This window comes from Rutilus rutilus (assembly GCF_951802725.1).
Source record: "Rutilus rutilus genome assembly, chromosome: 12".
In the NCBI taxonomy this organism is placed as follows: Eukaryota; Metazoa; Chordata; class Actinopteri; order Cypriniformes; family Leuciscidae; genus Rutilus; species Rutilus rutilus.
In genome coordinates, this window is record NC_140217.1 from 10,319,803 (window position 1) to 10,342,517 (window position 22,715).

At 37.1% G+C, this 22,715-nt stretch overlaps 1 protein-coding gene across 1 annotated transcript in view; it reads right to left on the minus strand.

Annotated features, from left to right (window-relative positions):
• fmnl2b (formin-like 2b) overlaps positions 1–21,374 on the minus strand; it is a 27,098-nt gene extending 5,724 nt beyond the window's left edge. The window contains exons 1-18 of the mRNA XM_084426248.1: positions 20,770–21,374; positions 18,346–18,429; positions 14,967–15,047; positions 13,148–13,224; positions 12,981–13,064; positions 10,868–11,017; positions 10,665–10,773; positions 10,482–10,558; positions 9,835–9,928; positions 9,069–9,143; positions 8,846–8,956; positions 8,620–8,769; positions 8,352–8,453; positions 6,955–7,303; positions 2,250–2,444; positions 1,292–1,312; positions 604–728; positions 3–31 (exon numbers count right to left, since the gene is read on the minus strand). Coding sequence (XP_084282374.1) covers positions 3–31; positions 604–728; positions 1,292–1,312; positions 2,250–2,444; positions 6,955–7,303; positions 8,352–8,453; positions 8,620–8,769; positions 8,846–8,956; positions 9,069–9,143; positions 9,835–9,928; positions 10,482–10,558; positions 10,665–10,773; positions 10,868–11,017; positions 12,981–13,064; positions 13,148–13,224; positions 14,967–15,047; positions 18,346–18,429; positions 20,770–20,889 — 2,033 coding nt within the window. The 5' untranslated portion in view covers positions 20,890–21,374. The remainder of the gene's footprint in view (positions 1–2; positions 32–603; positions 729–1,291; positions 1,313–2,249; positions 2,445–6,954; positions 7,304–8,351; positions 8,454–8,619; positions 8,770–8,845; positions 8,957–9,068; positions 9,144–9,834; positions 9,929–10,481; positions 10,559–10,664; positions 10,774–10,867; positions 11,018–12,980; positions 13,065–13,147; positions 13,225–14,966; positions 15,048–18,345; positions 18,430–20,769) is intronic.
• Between the last annotated feature and the right edge of the window lie 1,341 nt (positions 21,375–22,715).

Here is a 22,715-nt window from a genome sequence, read left to right on the forward strand (position 1 = left end):
ACATTTCCTCAAACTCATCCACGTTCAAATCCTACAAACCAAAGCATTTTATTAAAGAGCTATCCACAGCACTCCTTGAACTCAACAGTTTTGTGTCCAAAAACGTGGATGGACCCACCGAAAATGCATACCTCATGAAAGTCAACACAGAAAAAAGACATTTACTGTAAGTACGTTCCCTGATTCACTGTGCCAGTTATTTCAAATAAAAATGTTTCAATCTTTTATCAAAATGTACTTGCTCCGCCTCTAAAATGACTTTGACTCCACCCCTCCAAGCACCTGGCTCTTTCTGGTATGCAATTCTTGTTTTACAAAATAAAATCCCACCCTACATTTTTTCCTCATTAAACCAACTGTTTCACCTGGAAATTCGTCAGATTAAGTACAACAAGTTGCGAAAGGCATTTTAGTATGTCGTTGTTTGCCATTTCAGTGGCAATAGTTAAAGAATGTACTTTTAAAAACTAGTTGAAACTAAACTGAGCATCTACCTATTATTTAGAAGTAACTCAAACAGAAACATGATAATGAAGTAGACCAGCATGGTGGTATAACACATGCAGACACACTTTTTACACGTGTAGTGCTGTAGACAAATACCTCCAGGATCCTCTCATCATCGATTTCATTGAAGACAGTGCCGTTGATCTGATTTGGTTTCAGAGCCACCCAATTGAACACTGGCAAGCGGAACTTGGTTTTGATTGGCTTTTTAATTTTCACAGCTGCCAAGGAAGAAAAGAGGCCTGTGACTACCCAAGCATCTACTAACTACTCAATGAGATTATAATGAACGCAATCACAAGAATGGATGATAACATGTTAAGCAAAGACACACAACACACAATATGACTAGGGATGCAGCGAAATGAAAATTCTGGGCCGAAACCGAAAATTCTGGATGCACTTGGCCGAAAACCAAAACTAAAAATGTATTTCTTATTTTAAATATTTTTTTTTATATACATAATTGTATTGTTGTTAGACTTTTAACTAAACTACAAGTCAATAAAATAGTGACACAAAATTGACAGAAAATAGGCCTATATTAAAATAATATTAAATATCAATATATTAATATCAATATATTCTTCTTCTTTCAGTTCTATGCAACAGAATCAGATTTAACAGATGTTTGACCAATTATCAAAATATAATTGCCGCCATATTTTCGGCCTTTTTTCAAAAAACGAAAAAGCTATTTTCGGCCGATAATTTTCGGTGCATCCCTAAATATGACTAGATCATGACAGCAAATGGTGGCTATGACAAATTTCAGGAAACCTACAGAACAGCTTGATTGGTCCATCTTTGAGGGCAGGAGAAAAAGAGAGTAGATAAAAACAAATGTTTAGAGAGTTGTAAAGGACAAAAGTCTAGAAAGAGAAAGCAGAAAATGCTTGTAAGCGCTAAGAAGTGCTAAACAAAATTCCACAAAAGATTGGACAATTACACTACCAGTCAAAAGTTTAGAATTATTAAGATTTAGTTTTTTTGTAGAAAAAAAAAGAAAAAGTATTTTTGAAAGAAGTCTCTAATGCTCACCAAAGTCTCATTTATTTGATCAAAAATACAGTAAAAGTAATAAGTAACTGAAATATTAATACCATTTAAAATAACAGTGTCCTATTTTAAAATGTAATTTAGTCCTGTGACGGTAAAGCTGAATTTTCAGCATCATTGCTCCAGTCTTTAATGTCACATGATCCTTCAGAAATCATTTTAACATGCTGATTTAGTGCTCAATTATTATTGATGCTCAATTATTAATTATGAGCACAACATTTTGACCGGTGGTGCATTTAAGAAAAAAAAGAAAAAAAAGAAAACAAAAAGGCAACACTTTACAATAAGGTTCCATTTGTTAACATTCGTAAACTACATTATTTAACATGTACTAACAATGAAAAATACTTGTAAATCGATTATTTATCTCAGTTACTGTTATTTTAACATTTACTAATACATTATTAAAATCAAAAGTTTTATCTGTTAATATTATTTAATGAACCTGAGCTGACAAACTAATACTGAACAGTTGTATTTTTACCTTAACAAAAATGAATACATACTGTAACATATGTATTGCTCATTGTCAGTTAAAGCATTAACTAATGTTAATGAATGGAACATTATTGTAAAGTGTTACCGAAAAAATATGATTCAAAAAAGAAAGAAAAAAAAAAGAAATCATAAATCTGCAATGACCTCCACACTGAAACACTCACGTAAACATACACACATACCTGTCAAGCCAGAGTTGAATATGACAGTGGGAGTGCCGCAGCCTGGGAGAGGAGGAGCACAAGGAGGGGGAGGTGGGGGTAAGGGAGCAGAGATCTCGATCGAATGCCCAGGAGGTGGAGGTGGTGGAGGTGGTGGAGGAGGAGGAGGAGGAGGAGGCGGTGGCGGTGCGAGAGCTGCCGATGACTCGTTAGAAACTACAGGAAAAGAAGAGACAGTGTTGGCCACTAACGCTAAAATAATTAACTGAAGACAACAAGCTTGAGCACGCTTCTGTAACAAAGAATTACTAATTAGAAGTCATTAGTCATTACTATAATAATCGGTTTGGATATTTACACGTTTCTACTCAACGTGTCTTTATACAATTGCGCCCACAAACTAACAATGTTTGTTGGCACAGTCATTATGCAGCTCTGTTGAATCACTGGCTGCAAACACATTGCTCATAGTAAAAGCAGGGTAATATAGTCACAGTGCTCGAAGTGGGATGGGATTTCAACTGAGGGGGACGCAACCTCCCCCTCCACTCAAGTTCAAGTTCCGTTCATTTCTAAAGCACATTTACTAACGGCCGCCGGCCGACCAAAGTGCTGTACAATAATTACAATATAGAATACACAAGAAAGAAACAATCAATAATCACTTAAAAACAATAAAAACTGGATAAATTACATGTTAAAAGCCGAGACAAACAGATGAGTTTTGAGAGCAGCTTTAAACTCAGATAAAGTGGAAGCCATTTTAATTTGGGTCGGAAGATTATTCCACAGAGTGGGGCCAGCCACTTCAAAGGCTCTATTTCCCCTTTTTTTTCAAGCGGGTTCTGGGAATGTGAAGGAGGAATTTGTTTCCCGATCTAAGTCCTCGCTTAGGAGTGTACGGGTGAAGTAAGTCCGTCAGATAAGATGGTGCAAGATTATTTAAAGATTTGTAGACAAGTAATAGAATTTTATATTCAATTCTATACTGAACAGGTAACCAATGTAGAGATCTCAGAAGGGGTGTAACATGATCAAATTTTGTACATCCCTTCAGGAATCTAGCTGCTGCATTTTGAACGACTTGTAAACGGGAAATTTGAGTCTTTGAAACACCATAATACAGAGAGTTGCAGTAATCCAGCCGAGATGTAATAAAGGCGTGGATAGCAACCTCTAAAGAGGCGTTAGAAAGAAAGGTTTTAATTTTAGAGAGAGAGCGAAGATAAAAAAAAACTAGAGCCCACTACAGAGGCGATTTGTCTGTCAAATTTCAAGCCGTTGTCGATTTCCACACCCAGATTTCGCACTTGGGATGAAATAGCAAGATTTAAGAACTCAAGATTAGGTAAGTTTTGTGTTCTAGTTTCAGAGGGGCCAAAGACAATAACTTCCGACTTATCTGAATTTAGGAAAATAATTTTTTTGAGAGCCATGATTTTACGTCATCCAGACACGCTGATAAACTATTAAGAACATGCTTTTTTTTCCGTGGTCAAAGGCAGATAGATTTGCATATCATCAGCATAACAGTGGAAAGAAACGCTGTGTTTCCTAAAGATGGACCCCAAGGGAAGTAGATAGAGAGAAAAGAGAGTAGGTGCAAGAACAGACCCCTGAGGTACACCACAGGTTAGCTTGCGTAAAGAGGAAGTGAAATTTCCTATTTTAACTGAGAAAGTTCTATTTGTTAGGAAAGATTTGAACCGATTTAAAACCGCCCCTCCCAGACCCACATAAGACTCCAAGCGAGAGATGAGAATTGCATGATCAACAGTGTCGAAAGCTGAAGACAGGTCCAGCATAACTAAAATGACAGAATCACCAGAATCAGTAGCCATTAGAATATCATTAAGAACTCTTACAAGGGCAGTTTCAGTACTATGCAGTGATTTAAAGCCTGACTGAAAAGTCTCATAGATGTGATTATTAGTTAAAAACGACTGGAGCTGTAAAGAGACAATTTTTTCCATCACTTTAGAGATGAAAGGTAGAACAGAAACAGGCCGAAAATTTGCTAAAATAGAAGCATCCAGTGAAGGTTTCTTTAGCACAGGGGTGACTGTGGCCATTTTTAAACTCTCAGGGATGAACCCTGATTGCAGACATTTATTGAGTAGAGATATAAGCCCTGATCCTACAATATCAATTCACTCCACTTCAAGCACTGAAAATAGTGGTATGTTAGGTACTTAGCTAGTTAGGCAGCGGTCATGTAATGTAGGATCAGAAACACATTATTAATGGTTCATAAAAATACACTCACCTAAAGGATTATTAGGAACACCATACTAATACTGTGTTTGACCCCCTTTCGCCTTCAGAACTGCCTTAATTCTACGTGGCATTGATTCAACAAGGTGCTGAAAGCATTCTTTAGAAATGTTGGCCCATATTGATAGGATAGCATCTTGCAGTTGATGGAGATTTGTGGGATGCATATCCAGGGCACGAAGCTCCCGTTCCACCACATCCCAAAGATGCTCTATTGGGTTGAGATCTGGTGACTGTGGGGGCCATTTTAGTACAGTGAACTCATTGTCATGTTCAAGAAACCAATTTGAAATGATTCGAGCTTTGTGACATGGTGTATTATCCTGCTGGAAGTAGCCATCAGAGGATGGGTACATGGTGGTCATAAAGGGATGGACATGGTCAGAAACAATGCTCAGGTAGGCCGTGGAATTTAAACGATGCCCAATTGGCACTAAGGGGCCTAAAGTGTGCCAAGAAAACATCCCCCACACCATTACACCACCACCACCAGCCTGCAGTGGTAACAAGGCATGATGGATCCATGTTCTCATTCTGTTTACGCCAAATTCTGACTCTACCATCTGAATGTCTCAACAGAAATCAAGACTCATCAGACCAGGCAACATTTTTCCAGTCTTCAACTGTCCAATTTTGGTGAGCTCGTGCAAATTGTAGCCTCTTTTTCCTATTTGTAGTGGAGATGAGTGGTACCCGGTGGGATCTTCTGCTGTTGTAGCCCATCCGCCTCAAGGTTGTGCGTGTTGTGCCTTCACAAATGCTTTGCTGCATACCTTGGTTGTAACGAGTGGTTATTTCAGTCAAAGTTGCTCTTCTATCAGCTTGAATCAGTCGGCCCATTCTCCTCTGACCTCTAGCATTAACAAGGCATTTTTGCCCACAGGACTGCCGCATACTGGATGTTTTTCCCTTTTCACACCATTCTTTGTAAACCCTAGAAATGGTTGTGCGTGAAAATCCCAGTAACTGAGCAGATTGTGAAATACTCAGACCGGCCCGTCTGGCACCAACAACCATGCCACGCTCAAAATTGCTTAAATCACCTTTCTTTCCCAGTCTGACATTCGGTTTGGAGTTCAGGAGATTGTCTTGACCAGGACCACACCCCTAAATGCATTGAAGCAACTGCCATGTGATTGGTTGATTAGATAATTGCATTAATGAGAAATTGAACAGGTGTTCCTAATAATCCTTTAGGTGAGTGTAGACTGTAAAAAAGATGGATGACGTGTGTCCACTCCACATGTTTTGGCTTCACTTTTCAGGACGTGCCACACTTGTCCATGAACAATTCATCCAAAAATTGGCCTAAGAAAGTTTTTTTGTTTAAATTGTAAAAAAAAAAGAAAAAAAAAAGCGGTAACACTTTAGGGTCCAATTCTCACTATTAACTAGTTGCTTATTAGGATACATATTACTAGTATATTGGCTGTTTATTAGTTCTTATAAAGAACATATTAATGCCTGCAGGATCATATTCTACATCCTTAATCGTACCCTATACATAAATTTAATTATTGCTTATTAATAGTTAATAAGGTAGTTAAGAGTTTATTGAGGCAAAAGTCACAGTTAATAGTTAGTTAATAGTGAGAATTGGACCCTAATCTAAAGTGTGATCAAAAAAGCATTCAGAAATTGCATTTCAGTTATTGGACACATCAATCAATCACAACAAAAATTGGTCGATCTCTGTTTACTGGTCATTTAAACATTTAGTTCTCAGGCCCTGTAAATTTAAGCAACGCCACTGTTTGAACCCAAGAGGAATTAGCGGTGATAAAAGCCAACTGTGTTGTCACTTCGCATCGGTTGCGTCTCGGCCAAAAAGCTGCACTTGAACACACCAAAAGGACTAAAGGCTATTGTAAACTAGCACGTGCATTCTGCGTCTGCGTGCAAGTAAATATCTGTCTATATCAGCAGGTATCAATGACGTATTTTCGTCATTCAAAAAGGGAAACCAAAACTAGGACTTCAGATATACAAACGGTAAACAAACTTACCAATTTGAATATCAATCACGCTGATCACTTTCTTCATTCTAGTCCTCTCATGTTATTATATATTGTACATTCAAATGCTCAGGTATGATGTAAAATTATAACAGCCTCCTGTCTGTGTACCCTCTTGACTTTGCTCGCTTTCATCACTTTCGCTTTAATTCTCGTGCACTGAATCGTTCGCTAAGCTGAACAGCCAATTAGAGTTCTCTCTCTCACCGAGGGCCCGATGCCGATTCCTAAAAAAAAAACTCCCCATCTGACTAGAGCCAATGGTGCAGAACACAAAAAAATGTGTATCTGACGTCCGACTGTCGGCTTGGTGTGTCTCAGCCTTTAGGCTACACTATCCCACTGAAAGGCAATTATGGCATTCACGGCATTCACATTGGGCAAAACTCATTAATTATCTTTAGTTGTAGAAAGATGTGTTCTGAACTATTACTCACCAGAGGAACATGCCATTGGAGGTGGTGGAGGGGGAGGAGGAGGAGGTGTAGCCATTGCTCGAAGGGTGCCTGTCTGGGAAGTGCTGCCAGAGCTGTACGCTGCACAGGCTCCGGCCAGGGCCATGGCATCAGGGCAGGGAGAAAGAGCCATGGGTTGAGGAGGTGAAGGCAGCGGAGACACGTCTCCTTCCCCATCTCCCTCACCCCTCACCTGGATCTGGAGACTGCCTCGGCGCTCTAGCTCATTGATTTTCTTCTCCAGCGTGGACTGCCTCTGAATGGTCTCGTCCTTCTCACGAACGATCCGCCGGAGCGTGTGAACTTGTGAGCTGGCGTCCCGGTACACAGTCTGGATTGAATGTGCACACAGACACACAAACAGAGAAATTAAGCATGACAAAAAAGCATTAAACATCCAATGTTGTTAAACAAATAACTAAGTTACCATAGTCATTATTTATAGAAGTTCATGAAGTGTCAATCCATTATACGTTAAAATCAAATTACGTCCAATTGATCAAATTAACTAATACAGATATCTATATTTATGACATTTAAATATACAAACATGACTACATAGATGAGTTTGGCTGCTGTGTTGTTACGTTATTGGTAATCAAAACTAAAACTATTACAATTTTTATGTTTTACACAAAATAAAGCTGAAATAAAATAGAATATAAATATTAGACGACAAACTTGAAAAAATGTAAGTATTGCCTTGACAACTTGCTGAAACAAAAAAAATGTAAGTACTAAATTACTAAAACTAAAATAAAAAAGTAAAACTAAATAGAATATTTAAAAAACAATAAAAATGACAAAATAACTAAATTACTAACACCTGAAAACTGAAAAAAGAAAAGGTAATTCAAAATATTAAATACTAGGGTAATACTTTACTATAAGGTTCATTAGTTAACATTAGTTAATGTATTAACTAACATGAACTAACAATGAACAATACATTTGTTACAGTATTTATTAATCTTTGTTCATTTTAGTTAATAAAAATGTTCTAATGTTCTATCTAATCTAATGTTAACAAATTCAACCTTCATTTTAATAACATTAGTAAATGTTGAAATTCATATTAATTAATATTAATAAATGCTGTAGAAGTATTGTTCATTCTTAGTTCATGTTAACTAAGGTAGTTAATTAATGTTAACTAATGAACCTTATTGTAAAGTGTTACCAATATTATAATAGTACATAAATAATACTAATCTAACACTGACTTGCACTAAACGAATGGGTTAAATTAACAGCCCTGTTTTTCTAATTGTTTCATATTATTCAATTTATTTATTTTGTGCAAAAGTCAAATGTAGTATCATGTTGACAGGTTGTTATAAACCATTTGATGATATCCAAACTGGTGGTGTGATACTGACCCGGACGGCATCCAATTCTTTGTTCTTCTGCATCAACTGCTTCTCAAGCTCCACGATTTTAGACATGGCCTCATTCTCTGTTTCTAAGAGTTTGTCGGCCATCTGCCATCATGAAAAAGAGACAGAATGAGATAGAGGAAAGATGCTGCAGCGTTCAGACTAAAGTTAGAAGACTTAAACACCAAAAAGGACTCAAATTGTGTGAATGAGGAATCGGTTCTGGAAAAGACAAAGAGAAAACGGTGGTGGTGTTTGTGCTTTCGCTCACATGCGAGAGATTCTCCTCCAGTTCCTCCACACGTTCAAGGGCAGCGTTTTTGGTCTCTGCGTCCTCTAGAAGCGTCCCCACATCAAACAGGTTATCCAAGTATGCCTGGATCTGCACTTTGAGTTTATCACTTTCAGTGTGCTTCAGCCTCTGTGCACAAAAACACCATCAGTTTCTGAGTGAGCGTAAAGAGAATGTACTTTCAGCACTTTGATTAGTTTCATACCTCTAGATAGTCATCCAAAGCAAGCTTGGTGAAGTCGTACTGGAGGTGAACTCTGAAGTTCATGTCCTCTACTGAGTGCACCACAATATTGATGAACTGCATGCACGCCACCTGAGTCACGAACAGGGAATGATGATGAGATATGACATCAGTAGTGGTGAGAGCATGACAGTTTAAAAGGCACTCCAGAGGACAGAGGAAGGACTCTGTAATATAGACCCACCATGAAATCAATATTGTTGTCTTCATTTTTGAAGTGTTCCATCAATTTCTCAAACCTTTGGGATTCCGAGCAGACCTGAGAAACACAAAACACAAGTTATATTTTAATAACACACAGGAAACAACATTGTGCATTGTAAATTCTGACAGTTTGCTAGCTTTTTGTTTTAAATAGTTTTGTAGAAGTTCCGTCTTAAAACACGATTAATTAAATACCTATAATGTTCATTTTATAATGAATAGATAGTCATTTCCATAATTTTTTTTTATTGTGAAATGCATTTATTGAAGCTCAACAACTGAAATATCACCCAAGAATGAAACACTTTCATTCATATATTAACGCAAACTCCAACCGAGGACTGCAAACAACAGCAAAATCATATGTAAGATTAGATCCATAAAGTGTGGGGACTGTTTTATTTTTATTATTGCATTATATTTCCTGTACTGTTTGTGAATCTGTTTATTTTTGATGCTGTCAAATCCAATTATTAAAAATAATTTAGTTTTCTTTACTTTAAAATAAATGGAATGCATTAACTACATAAAATGTATCAGATTAATTGATTCAATATTTTACAGCCAGTTCTGATTTACATCCAGTTTTGAGATGTAAAGGAATTATTTAATGCATTTTCAGTATTACTAAGCATAAAAATATGATGGCTACAGTTATTATTATATATTTAAAAAAAAAGTATTTTAATGTGCATCAGATTGAAGTAAATAAAAAGTATAAATTATGGTAAAATATCCTTTTTTACCTCTTTGAAATGATCAAAAGCAGCAAGGATGATCTCATGTCCACCTCTGACCAAACACACAGCAGCTAGAAGCTCCAGAACCAGGGCTTTGGTCCTGCACAATGGAGACAAAATTATACTTAAAGAAACCAAACCTGCACAAAATACTTTGTGCTACAAACTGTGATTAAAACATTCCAAGGAAAAATTAAAGATTCCAAATACAACCAATCAAGAAATCTCCAAGGGGCAGGTCAAGTGATCCTATTGGTTTTACGGATGGCGAATTACATTGGAATTATTCCACCTATACAAGGGACTATTCATAGACGTTTTATTTAACGGCATTGAAGGATTGTGTATCACAGTCTTTGGGAATAGTCTCAGTTACAAACTGTTATCTCCTATTGACCTTAATCAGCACAAATGACAGACAATTCATCTATTTATAGCTTAAGTTTCCAAAGAACACCCCTTCCAAAAAAGGTCTTTGATCAAATGTAACAGCTTAACGGTTTGGATGAAAGCCTTAACAGATAAGAGGGTTCTCATCAACCATTTGAGAGGTTTAAACTCAGAAACTGGAGAAACGTTTGAGGGCAATGATTAAGTCTTCAAATACATACTGGTTAATAGAAACCAGTATGCACTGGTGTGTGTGGTGTTACCTGGGATTTTTGTTGTTAAGGCTCAGAGCAATTTCATTGACAGCATGGGGGTGGGACATGACCATGTTGAATCCATACTTCAGACAAAGAGTGTGTGATATAGACAAGGGGAAAACAAAAAGAGATTCAAATAAATTTGAAAAACCAGCTGAACAAAATTAAATACTTTCATAATCTGCTTACCTGGTAGTTCATAATAGCTCTGAGACACATGATGCAGACATGAACGTCATCTTTTTTACACACCAAACGGGAGTTCTTCAGAGTTCTGCGACTGGGCAAAGTATTAGACCTGAGATAGCAATAAAAAGTTAAGGGCTGTCTTGTAAAAAAATCTTTTCCAATTTTCAGAATGAACACAAATGTGTTTGTTTGTGAGCGTCTACCTTAAGGAGTGCCGTGTGGATCGTGGTATGCTGCTGCCGCTAATCGGTGATGGTAGATTACTGTCACCATGGAGATCTTCTATAGACCTGCTCCAGGGGGTATCTACGGAAATCTCACCTGTGGTGCTCTCCGTTATATCTCCATCAAACCTGAGAGAGAATAAGAGTGTTGTTTAAAGCATAAACAATACACAAACTACGTGTCATTTTGGTTTCCAAAAGTTCTACAAAACATTATGTCCTCCCAAATTCTCGTTGAGAAAGTATGCTTAGTTAAAGGAATTAGTCGAGGTAACAAATGACTTTGGTCTTTGAAATTTGAAGGTTTTCATTGCTAAAATCACTTGAAGGAGGCATATACAAGGAAAACAACAAAGGGCCTAAAATGGAACCTTGAAGCATACCATACTTTACTATTGTTTTGGCAGTTGTTCTTTTACGTACACACACACTCAATCTGACAGGTAAGAACTAAACTAAACCAGGCCTGTCTATAAATGCCAACAGGACACTTAAGGCCATTCAAAAGAGTGGTTCTATAGTATCAAATGCTAGCCTAACCAGTCTTAATATAGTCACTACGTTTATGCAAGTGGCCCTTAGAGCTGCACTAGCATTACTTCAATTCCTTTTCCTTAGGACAGTGTTTCTCAGCTCCAGTCCTGGAAACCTACCTACCACAGTAGCTGTGCTTACATAGACCCCATTTGTGATCAGACTAGTAGCACAGTCGTAATAAAAAAAAAAAAGTAATATGTAACCATGACATTTGATTGTACGGATTGTAAAAGCTGGTTTAAAACATATCTAATCTTTTCAAGGACATTTAAACATTTAATCAGATTGAAAACAGAAAATTGGAAAGTTCTGCGCACAGAAATGGCGTTATGACATATGACACACAGAACAAGCTGCTGTTGTAGTTGAATATAGTGTCATAAATGACTGAAGTGTCAATCTAAAATTCTCCTTCCACTGATCGTCAGTGAAATGGTGCAGGACAACCTTGTCACACCAGTCTTTTCTGTGGACACTCGTCCACAGACGCCTTTGTACGGAGGAATGAGAGTTTTTACTGCTTGATAAATAGGGAAAAAACAGCAGAACACTATATATTTGTGCAGTGTGTGAATGTCAAAAGAGCAAATCCGATTTGAAGCTTGTCGCATATATACACGTGCACATCAACCTGATCTCTTTTTTTAACGTTCATTTAAACACTATGTTCAGATTCATTAATCGGAATGATTTCACGATCTCTGAATGAAACAAAAGCTGTTCATGTAAACATAGCTAGTGTTTTTGATGTCTCACTAATTAAAACACCTGATTCAATTCATCAGTTTCTTAGTGTGTTGAATATAAGGAGACATCTAAAACATTCTGGGAGGTGGCTTCTGAGGACTAGACTTGAGAAACAATGAAAGTAATGTTAGTGCTTCTATTAAAGAATGGATCAATAGTTCCCAGCCTACAGAATAAATGTAGCAGGATTAGTAGAGGACTATGGGGATTTAAATAGAAGCCTGGCTAAACAGATGAGTTTTAAGTCTAGAGTTTGTGGACACCCATGCCAAGTTTCAGTAGACCTTGTCATTCCTGGATTCAGCCCTGGCTCAGCATCAACCCACACTTGAACTTGAGCAATATTACATTTAACTACTAATTAACTGGCAAATATTATGAAAAATACTATGTGGCAAAATTAACGTTTCTATATTTTTAAGCTGACATGGCATCTTAAAACTAATCATATCACAAGATGCTGAAATTATTCTATCTTGTATTCTATCTTGCTTTCACACTGATCTCAAAATACACCTTACACATTCCCATCCATCAAACCCTCTGTCACTGCTAAAAGATGCACTTATTTCATTCATTACTCCCATTCATTTGTCAGAAGCAACTGTGATCCAGCAGTGAGGTGACAAGATTTCAGAAACAACAGTCGACTGTAGTGACAACCCCTACCAATTTCAAGGTGTACTGAGATGGTAAGTGAGCAGTAAGCTTAAATCAAATATAAAAAGTTAAAAGAAAACAAAAAAACAGCAGTAAAGACAAAAAAACTGACTCAAATTAAGATTGACAAGAAAGAGGAAGTACTTACGTTACAGCATACTGGGCAAAAGACAGGTACTCCACCAGTACATCAAGGCCTTTATTCTCCTCATTGAGAAACTCTCTCACCCACCTGTAAAGAACAAAACATTTAATAACCTTTTCCTAACCGAATACCTCAAAAGCCTGAAAATGAACTTAATTCACTGGGCTCACCCGATGTGATTGGTCCTAAGAGATATCTCCAGCTCTCTGAGCACCTGAGTTGACTCCTGAACTCGCCTCCTAAATTTCTGTGAAGAAATAGGAAGAGATGTCCATTTCTGAGCAAAAATGTTCTTAAGCCAGTCACAGTGTGAAACCAATTGCATACAAGTTTAAATGTGACCCTTCTGGACTTTCAAAAGTTTTGACGCTAAATTTCCCCCAAATATGATAAACCCCTTTGTGAGGCAACCCCTTCCAAAAATATCAAGGCAGGTACATATTTTCATGTGTAAGACTCATTTGTAATGTGAAAAAAAGTTAAATATATTTAATTGCGTGTAAATTATTTACGTAAAAAAAAAAAAAAAAAAATCATCTGTGATTCACACTCAAAATTATTTATTTTTTTAGAGAGACGAAACTTTGTACATTCCTGCTTTTGTAAAATAAACTAATTAAATAAAAAAAAACTGAATTCTGAGTGCGAATTACAGTTGAATTTGAAGTAATTAAAAAGACGAATGCACCAAAACGAGTTAGAAAGCGCGGTGTAAACGACCATGTTAAACTGCACTATAAATGATTCACTTTCTAATGGGTTATGTCAACTTATTAGGCAGTAAATATTAAACATTTATAAAAAAAAAAAAAAGTAAAACTGCTATATTTATTTATAAAAAATTTCTTGAGCTTGATGATATTTAAATTATCTTTTTAACCCACCCAAGAGTACTTTTACAGACTCAAAAGAATACGTATCCATTTTTTGGAATTTTTATTATTATTAATTATTCTTTTTTACATTTATTCTAGTGCTGTCAATCGATTAAAAAAAATAACTAGATTAAACGTGATTAAAAACAAGGTTTTAATATATTTTATAATGTAATAATTTCACAGTTAATCTCCAAATTACAAATGTAGAAACAACATAAAGACAGTATGCTTGTTTAATGGCATCTTTTTATGAATGAAGGCCAGTATCACTGATATTAATACAGCTACTGATGTCTCGAGAAAAAAACGATTAATGTTGATTAATGTTTTTTTTTAATATTAATTATCGTCATTCAACATTGCAGTGTAATTATACAATGCATTACGCAATACTGGCATCACGAATGAGTCAAGGCTCATACCTCTTTCCCTGTGATTTCTTGCACCGCATACACAGAAGAGAGACATATCTCTGATCATTAACAACTAGTCGTCCAGTTCGGTTCCGTACACACTGCATTGAAATTTAGTATATGCGTTTGTCACTACCTGCATTTTTCAGGAGTTAATTTGGTTGTAGAATGCAGTTGTCACTCCTGTAAATGACTGAACTGTGTGTGAACAGAACAGGATTCTCTAAAAAGGTGGAGTGAGGACAAATGTTTGCTGTTTTTTACATGATTGTTATTCATTGTGTAATCTGATGTAATATGTGAACTGAAAATGTAATATATAGTAAAAAAAAAAAACCGATTTTAGCTGCAGTGTGTATGTGCCCTTTTAAATTCAATAAGGACTTCTGGATGGTTCATTAAAATTAAGAGTTTGAGGTTTCTTCTATTACTTAGATGCAGCTGTAAAATATGCAGGAGACATTTCTTTTTGCAGCTATTGTCCCTATGCACACACTCAGACTTATTTGCATACATTATTAATTCAAGGAGTCTTTACACACACGTCATATACATGCTATCTGCAGTTTACTCAAAAACTTTAAGCGCCTTGCTTAAGGGCACAATGATGATCCCCCCCTTGCAGGGTTTTTTAGTGGTCTATTAACATGGCAGAAGAGAAGTCATGGAGGTAGCGCGTGTAACATGAAGGAACTCACCTTCCTGGTAACAGCAGGGTCCAAAAAGCTTCTGAGCTTCTGAATGTATGTATGGGGAGGATTCTTCACTTGGAAGCGCTCCTATTAAGACACAAATGATGCTATATTTATATTATTTATATTTAACACTCCTCTTGAAGCAAGTTCAAACCCCTACCGAACTTGAACATAAAACATTTACTAAGCAAACCTCCTCTTCAGTTATCCTCTGATCTAATTCCAAATCATTCAACTCTTCACGGAGTCTCACTTTCACCCAATCACTTCTGAACCACATTTCAGCCTTGAAATCATCATGGCAATTAGAGATATGATCATTCATTATTTAGACAGCAGGCATTTCACACTCTTTCACCTCAACAAACATTTCCAGAGTCAGCCATACTCTCCTTCTCTTACGTCAGTGTAGCCATGGTGACATGATAGGGTGGATGTAGAGAGAATATATTAATAAAGAATCTGTTTACTTAGTGGAGCTGTTATGATAAAGGAACTTTCCACTGTGTATATACACTTCAGGATGATTATATATCTGCACTCATTTTTAGCTTGGATCAATTTAAAGTGTTACAGACTTACAGGAAATGCAACAAAAATGACATTTAACCAGCTTTACAAACACTGACAGACAATTAAATATGCTTTCTGTTATTTAGTGACAGATAATACAATAAGATATTTGGTAACAGGAATCAGAACTAAAGAAAATGAGGGGTCTCCTCCCGGGGAGAGAAACAAGAGATCTCAAGTATATTCCAGTGGTTGTTTATATAATCGGTTGACCAGATCACAAGTGTCTCTTGTCTTTTTTCCATTGACTAAAAACCCAAGAAACCACAACAGAGCACTTAGTAGGACTAAAAAAGCTCTTGCTACAAAGGGTTCTTGTGATATCAAGATCACATTAAAAATACAATATTACACTGAACATTCATGGTAACTGGAATTTTGTTATAGACATTATATTATAATATTTGTAACTTTTCAAGTCAAAGGGGGTTTAGGGGGTCGTGCACAATATTTGTATGGCCAAAATTAAGATGAAAGTCTGATAGCTTGTAATGTAAATCAATGAGATCTTTATAAAAGTAAAGCAGACTATTTTCATGAAATGCATATAAATATCAGTTTTCACTCTATCTCCAAATAATGTCTCCGTGAGATGGTTTCAAATGCTTAGTTTTTATTATCAAAGCTCAGTAGTTTTTATGACGGGGGCAAATGTACAAATAAACGTTCCCCAAGAGCCTGATGTATCATATTTTTGATACTCACATAAAAAAAACTAAAGTATGGATAATCAAGTAAACCCAACTTGAATCAGTCCATTAAGTGTTCATCTTGAAATATTACTAACAATATAAGACTTATTCTTAACTTAAGAAATCAGTAAAGATTTCACAGCAAAAAAATACCACAACCAATACCAAAAAACCTTTTACTTGCTAAAAAAAACAACGACATCAGACGACAGAACGCATGTGGTAGGTGTGTAACAGGTTTTTCAGCAAAGTTTTGCAAACATGTTGATAATTTAGAAGCCATACAAAGTTACGTATCAAATATAAGGCAGGCTTTATAAGGGTTAATATTGGGTATAATCAAGAATACAATTTTCTGTAAAAAATAAAAAAAGAAGGTTGCAACAAGCTCTGACTATTAAGTAGGGGAGTAACGGATTGTACTTGATCCGTGATCCGTACGGAAAAGGCCCCACGGTTCAGATGGCATGCGATTTGCAAATTAATTGCAAAGTTTAACCATCATAGAGTAGTGAAAGTTTATCATTTGCAGAGGTTTTGTCTTGCCAGTTTACAATTTCAAGCAATTTTAAAACATTCCAGCACAAGAAGAAGCGAAAGAGAACTCAATTCGGTACTTGCGCGTTTTTATCTGTGTGCACAGATGCACAATTGATTCCTCTTTCGCCCTGATCTCCTTGCGCTTAAACGGACATACACACAAAATGATGTCAAAATACCCGTCTCGGCAAGTATCCTCGTAAACACAGTCGGTTATGTCTGAAGAGAACTAACAGTTGAGAAATAAATGTAGTGTGTATCAGTATATTGTAGGGCTGTTGGAAGGAATTCCGAAATTCGAATATAATTCGAATATTAAAAAAATTAATACTATTCGAATGCTGAAGTTCCTATTCGAATATTGCTTTTTTATGTATATATATATTTTTTTAATGCAATCTTGCCTTTCTCGCCGCCTTGGCACACACATGTGAAAATTAAATGCTTTTGTTTCGTATAATAAACAATAAAGTTTTTGAATCGTAACACAATTGTGCACGTTATCCACGGTGTATCATCATAACAACTGTCAAAAGTCGCGGAGAGGAATGTCTCCACGGTAACGGAGATCAACAATTTGATTCTCAGTCCACGTTACAACGTGAAAACGGCGTCTTCAAATATATCCACTTTGGAGTGCGTTTTCATTAATAAAAACGCTGTCTCATTGTGGACGGAAGGCCAAAACGGAGAGGAAAATATACGTTATTTTTTTTTATGACAAGCTAGGCGATCTGTCCGAGGAACCTGCCTCTCTCTCTCTCTCCTCATCACGGGGCTCAACTGCTACCAGCTGTCCGCCAAAAGGCAATAACAGACAAACTGACGGTTTATCTGTGAAGATATGAGACCGATCAACATCACGCATTGGCGATCCATAAGACTGTGTAATGTCGTAAATATTAATAATAGGATGAATTTGAGCATTTAATATTCGAATATTATTCGAATATTAAATAAAATAAGGAATGGAATTCGAATAGTATTATAGAGGAAGATTGACAGCCCTAGTATATTGGATCCGTGCATTCAGTCTTAAAGTGACAGCAGCCTATAAATACATGCTGCTGTCTGTCTTTAAGGTTAATCACACAAAAAAACAGCTAAACAAATATTTATCTATATTTAATTTACACAGTGAACACTATAGTGTTATTTTACATTTAATTATTACATTCCTGAACCTGAATACTACTGTTAGATCCTTTATTTGTAACTTAGTTATATTGTATCTATCTATCTATGCTTGTAATTAGTGTAGTGTTTTTACTGACTGTTCACTTGTCTTTAGTAATGTTTGAACTTTAGTTAATCTGTTAGTTTTGGCTGTGGTATCGAAGTACTTGAAGTGTGCTTGAATGAAAAGCAAAGTTACATTGCCCCCCGACCCCCATTTCATTTTTTCCTGATCCGAAAAATTATCCGATTTGTAACTCAAAAACTGTAACGATCCGAAATATGTGTTTTGTGATCCGTTACTACTATTAAGATGTGGTTATATAACAGTTCTATATAAAATTGCTTTCTGGCTTTTTAGAGGCTCATTATGCAGAATGCATGGAAGCAGACTCTCTCACCTGATCACATATCAGCTCCCATTTTTTTTCATTGTCATACTGTCTAAGAAGCCTCACTTTATCCGGAGGAAGGTTCATAGAGTTCTGAGGAAGAAAGAGAGAAGAGTTAACATTCTTCTTTATCATGCATGGAAAGTTATTCTTCGCATACCATGTTCATCAAAAACACAAGTGATGAAAAGCTAACAGCTAGTTTTGAAATTCCTGAGACATCATGGATTGTTCTTTACAATTTTGTCCAATCAGTCTAAACAGTTAATATCTCCAGAACAGCAACATTCTTCCCTGCAACTTCATACAGAATATCATGAGCATAAAAAAGGAAAGAATTTAATCAAAAAGCCAGTGCCTCCTTCAGACATGTAGATTTTTGAAAAGGACACCCAGTATGAGAGGGTCTTTCACACTAGGTAGTCATAGGAGCTCAGTTATAGAAACTAGCCACTAGGTCAGTCCCCCGAGAACTAAATTTTCCCGGTTGCATTTGCACCGCCAGTAGAATCTCTGAAGTGATGTAAACCGCCAGACAGCGACGTTATTTAAGCGCGGCATTCAACAACGTCAACATCTGGTGGACAGTGGACTCCATGATCAGTTGAGATGTGCCTGGACTTTGGGGTTGGTTCAACTATCGCCGATTTCCATGTTTGTGGAGTAAGCATATGTAAACTAAGTGTTTACGCGGCTTTTAAAATTGTATGGCACGCGTTTGGACCATAAACGTACACTTACATCACTGGCAGTTCCTATTGTGCTGGGTTATACTCTCGAGTAGGAGCTAATTTAGTCTCCCTAAAAGACATTCCTATAACTAAAATCGTTCCCAGTTCCTGCTAAACACTCCAATGGCTGGTACATCTGCAATAGTTATGGGAACTATAAACATCCCTATATTTTCTATCCACCATAACATTTTGAGAAAAATGTCTCTTTAGTGGTTTATACACGCATGTTACACACTTGGTCCATACACTTATTTTTTACAAATATTAAGTAATATAATGGATAGATAGCATCAGTTTAATTAATTGGATGAACTTAAATTACATTTAAATTAATTGAATTGAGTCCATCAAAGATAACCAACTGAAACATACTGTAAGTCCATTGTGCCTTTTTTTTTCTTTTTACATTCTGTTCTTCTATTTGGGGAAAAATGGACAAAGTTCGATTTATCGATTATGAGAGAATAGCTCTGATTCCAGTGGAAATCAAAGAGTCTGAGCATCAAATGAAAACACAAGAGCAATGGATGAGGGTGAAGAGACTTGGGCGGCAAAAGTCAACTCTATTGGGACAGAATTTGTGATGCAAATCTGTGAAAACGAGGCAGCATTAACCGATTTGCATTCACTCCCCCCGCTCCATTTCTCCTCTCACAGACACGCCTACACACATGCACGATGCACACATTGCAAGAAGCAGTTATGCTGATTTGCAGACTTTTGACTTGATTAGATCTGGACTGTTCTGAGGGAAGGTCTCTAATGTAAGTAAATGACATGTGTCTGTTTGGAAGACAATGAGTAAATCAAATCAGGGAGAAAAGTAACAGATGACCAATTCTAAGTGCATTGATTAAAGACCCTTGAGAACCTCACATGTAAAGCTTGTCAAAAGAATGTGGTTTTGAGTAGTCACATTAATCAGATCACTGTAGTTAAAGACATGAACTGGACCAGCTAATATTAATGGGAAAACAGGTATGATCAAAGTCAAGGTACACTTTATTGATCTCAGAGGGGAAATGTAGGGGTCTCTGAGGGGAAATTTGTACCACTCCAAATGTTATTTTAATAGACTGCATGCTGGATTCTGATGAGAGAATTATATCACATAATAGATCGCGTAGGCTATGTCCCTGGAGACATTATCTTGAAGAGCCATTCATGACAAACTGGTGTATTTCAAACCCCACCACAGACAACGATCAGACAGGTTGTGCCAATGGATAAAATACCATGAAAACACTGTAGCTCTATCTGTATGTAAATAAGTGCGAGTAGGCCACTTTTCATTCCACACGGGTTCTTGGTCCTGTTAAGTCCAGCACCTAAAAACAATCCTATTTAAAAGCAAATGCAGGGAATACGGTGGCCTACAGAGCACGCTGCGATGACTGGATTAAGGGCAGACTCCTTGAAGCATAATCACAGCAATATGAAAGAATGAGTCCAAGCTCACAATTCTGATGACGCTAAAACAGACTAAAAACCCAAAGGATTCCACAATAAAGGGCCGCGCGCGCCTGCAATTAGTAGCTATCATGCACGCGCAAACAGCATCAAAGCATTGCACACTGCCAACCGCACACAATAGAGGCGTGTGTGCTGGCGTGAGCTGCCAGCTTCCATACTAGTTGTGCACATGACACAATTACATCGATATGCCTTTTCTCAATTTCAGGATAGGAAAGAATATTACCAGTGCGATTGCAAATCTCTCCTCCAGTTCGGCCGGGTCCGGCATGGGCAGTTTAGGGGGTTTGTTGCCCCTCGCCCTGAAATCTGTGAGCTGAGCATCCATACTTTCAGCGTTCCCCATGTTTTTTTTTTTTGTTTGTTTTTTGTCTGATGCCCAGCGACGGTAAAACCGTTCGAAAAACGTATTCAGCTCCAAAATGTAATAAAGCAACCAAAAAGATAAGCAGGCTTTTATAGGTGACTAGACACACTCTCCATCGATGTAAACACGCAGAGCTCAGTATCAGATGAGAGACTTCGACAATAGCATCCCTACATTGTTAATCCGTATTTGTCGGGCCCTCTGCTCATTTTTTTTGGAGCTGTTGAGCATCGTTCACTCAACGGCAGCGGGTCTGAAGCTGGGCGCATTTATCTGTATCATGCACAATAAATGCACCGCTGGAGGTTTGCGGCATGATAACGCGCATGGCTCGGACTCGGGCAGGCCAGTTAATCCGCGCTGTGTGGATGATAACAGACGGACTTCGACAAAACGCAAACTCCCCCATTCAATCCCCGACACAATGAAGCCTTTCAGCACCAATCCCCCGCTGGGGAGTGCCAAAAAGCCATGCTGAGGAGTCGAGGGGGAGGCAATGTTTTGTTCTGTTGCATGCTGGTAGTTGTAGTTTTGGACAGCGTTTGAATTCTCATGTATGTACAGCTGTGATATTGTGGATTTGTTGTAAAGCTCTAAAATACGACTCAGAAACTACACGTGTTTTTATTATGGTATGATCCTGTGCATTTTTCCATTTATTTTCTATTTTATTCTATTGGCCAACTATTTTTAGGAAAAACTTAAAAAAAGATATATGTTTAAAGTCCCTGTTACACAAATCATGCATCATGGCAAGCAATTAACTCTAAACCAAATGCTGTTAAAGCTGTTAACTAATAAATGTTGTTAACAGAGTAATATTACAAGAGCACCTTAAAATAAATTGTGTAACCTATTTTTATTTTACATTTTAGATTCTTCAAAATAGCCTCAATTTCCCTTCATAACAAATTTTCACATCCTGTAAGTAATGGTAAAGAATGAAAAAAATATTTTATAGTATGAATTTGCCTTTTAATTATTGATATGTTTTTTAAATTTTTCTTTATTAACTACTTACAGATTAATTACTAATATGTTTTTGTTTTATAAGTATGTTTCAATATGTAAATAGTCAATATGTATGCTTTTATAAGTGCACAAAATATCACCTATATTTGTTTCAATTTTATTAAAAAAGTTAGTTTTCTATTTTTGTTATCAGTCATGTACTTATGTTAAAGTTTACACCATTATTTTAATGTGGTGTTATTTTAATCACCATATGACCTTCCATTGTATCACCTATGTGATTTTATGGTAACGAACTGATTTTAATAGCTTAAATAATTTGGTATATACTGTTTATTGAAGTAAATTGCCTCTGTCGTCATCTGTTTTTTGAAGGAATCCTGATTCCTCTCCAATAATTATGTTCATTAAAAACCAGAAGTATGGACACCCCCTCGTAATTAATGGGTTTAACATTAAAAATTCCAGTGAAGACAAATTGTGGCAACAGTTTTGGGAGGGAATTGTGGGATGTGTCATACAACGGATATTTCCTAACAAACTAACCCCCGGTTTCACAGAAAAGGCTTAAGCTATCCATCCATCCATCCATCTTCTACCGCTTATCCGGGGCCGGGTCGCGGGGGCAGCAGTCTAAGCAGGGATGCCCAGACTTCCCTCTCCCTAGACACTTCCTCCAGCTCTTCCGGGGGGACACCGAGGCGTCCCCAGGCCAGCCGGGAGACATAGTCTCTCCAGCGTGTCCTAGGTCTTCCCCGGGGTCTCCTCCCGGTGGGACATGCCCGGAACGCCTTCCCGGGAAGGCGTCCAGGAGGCATCCGGAAAAGATGCCC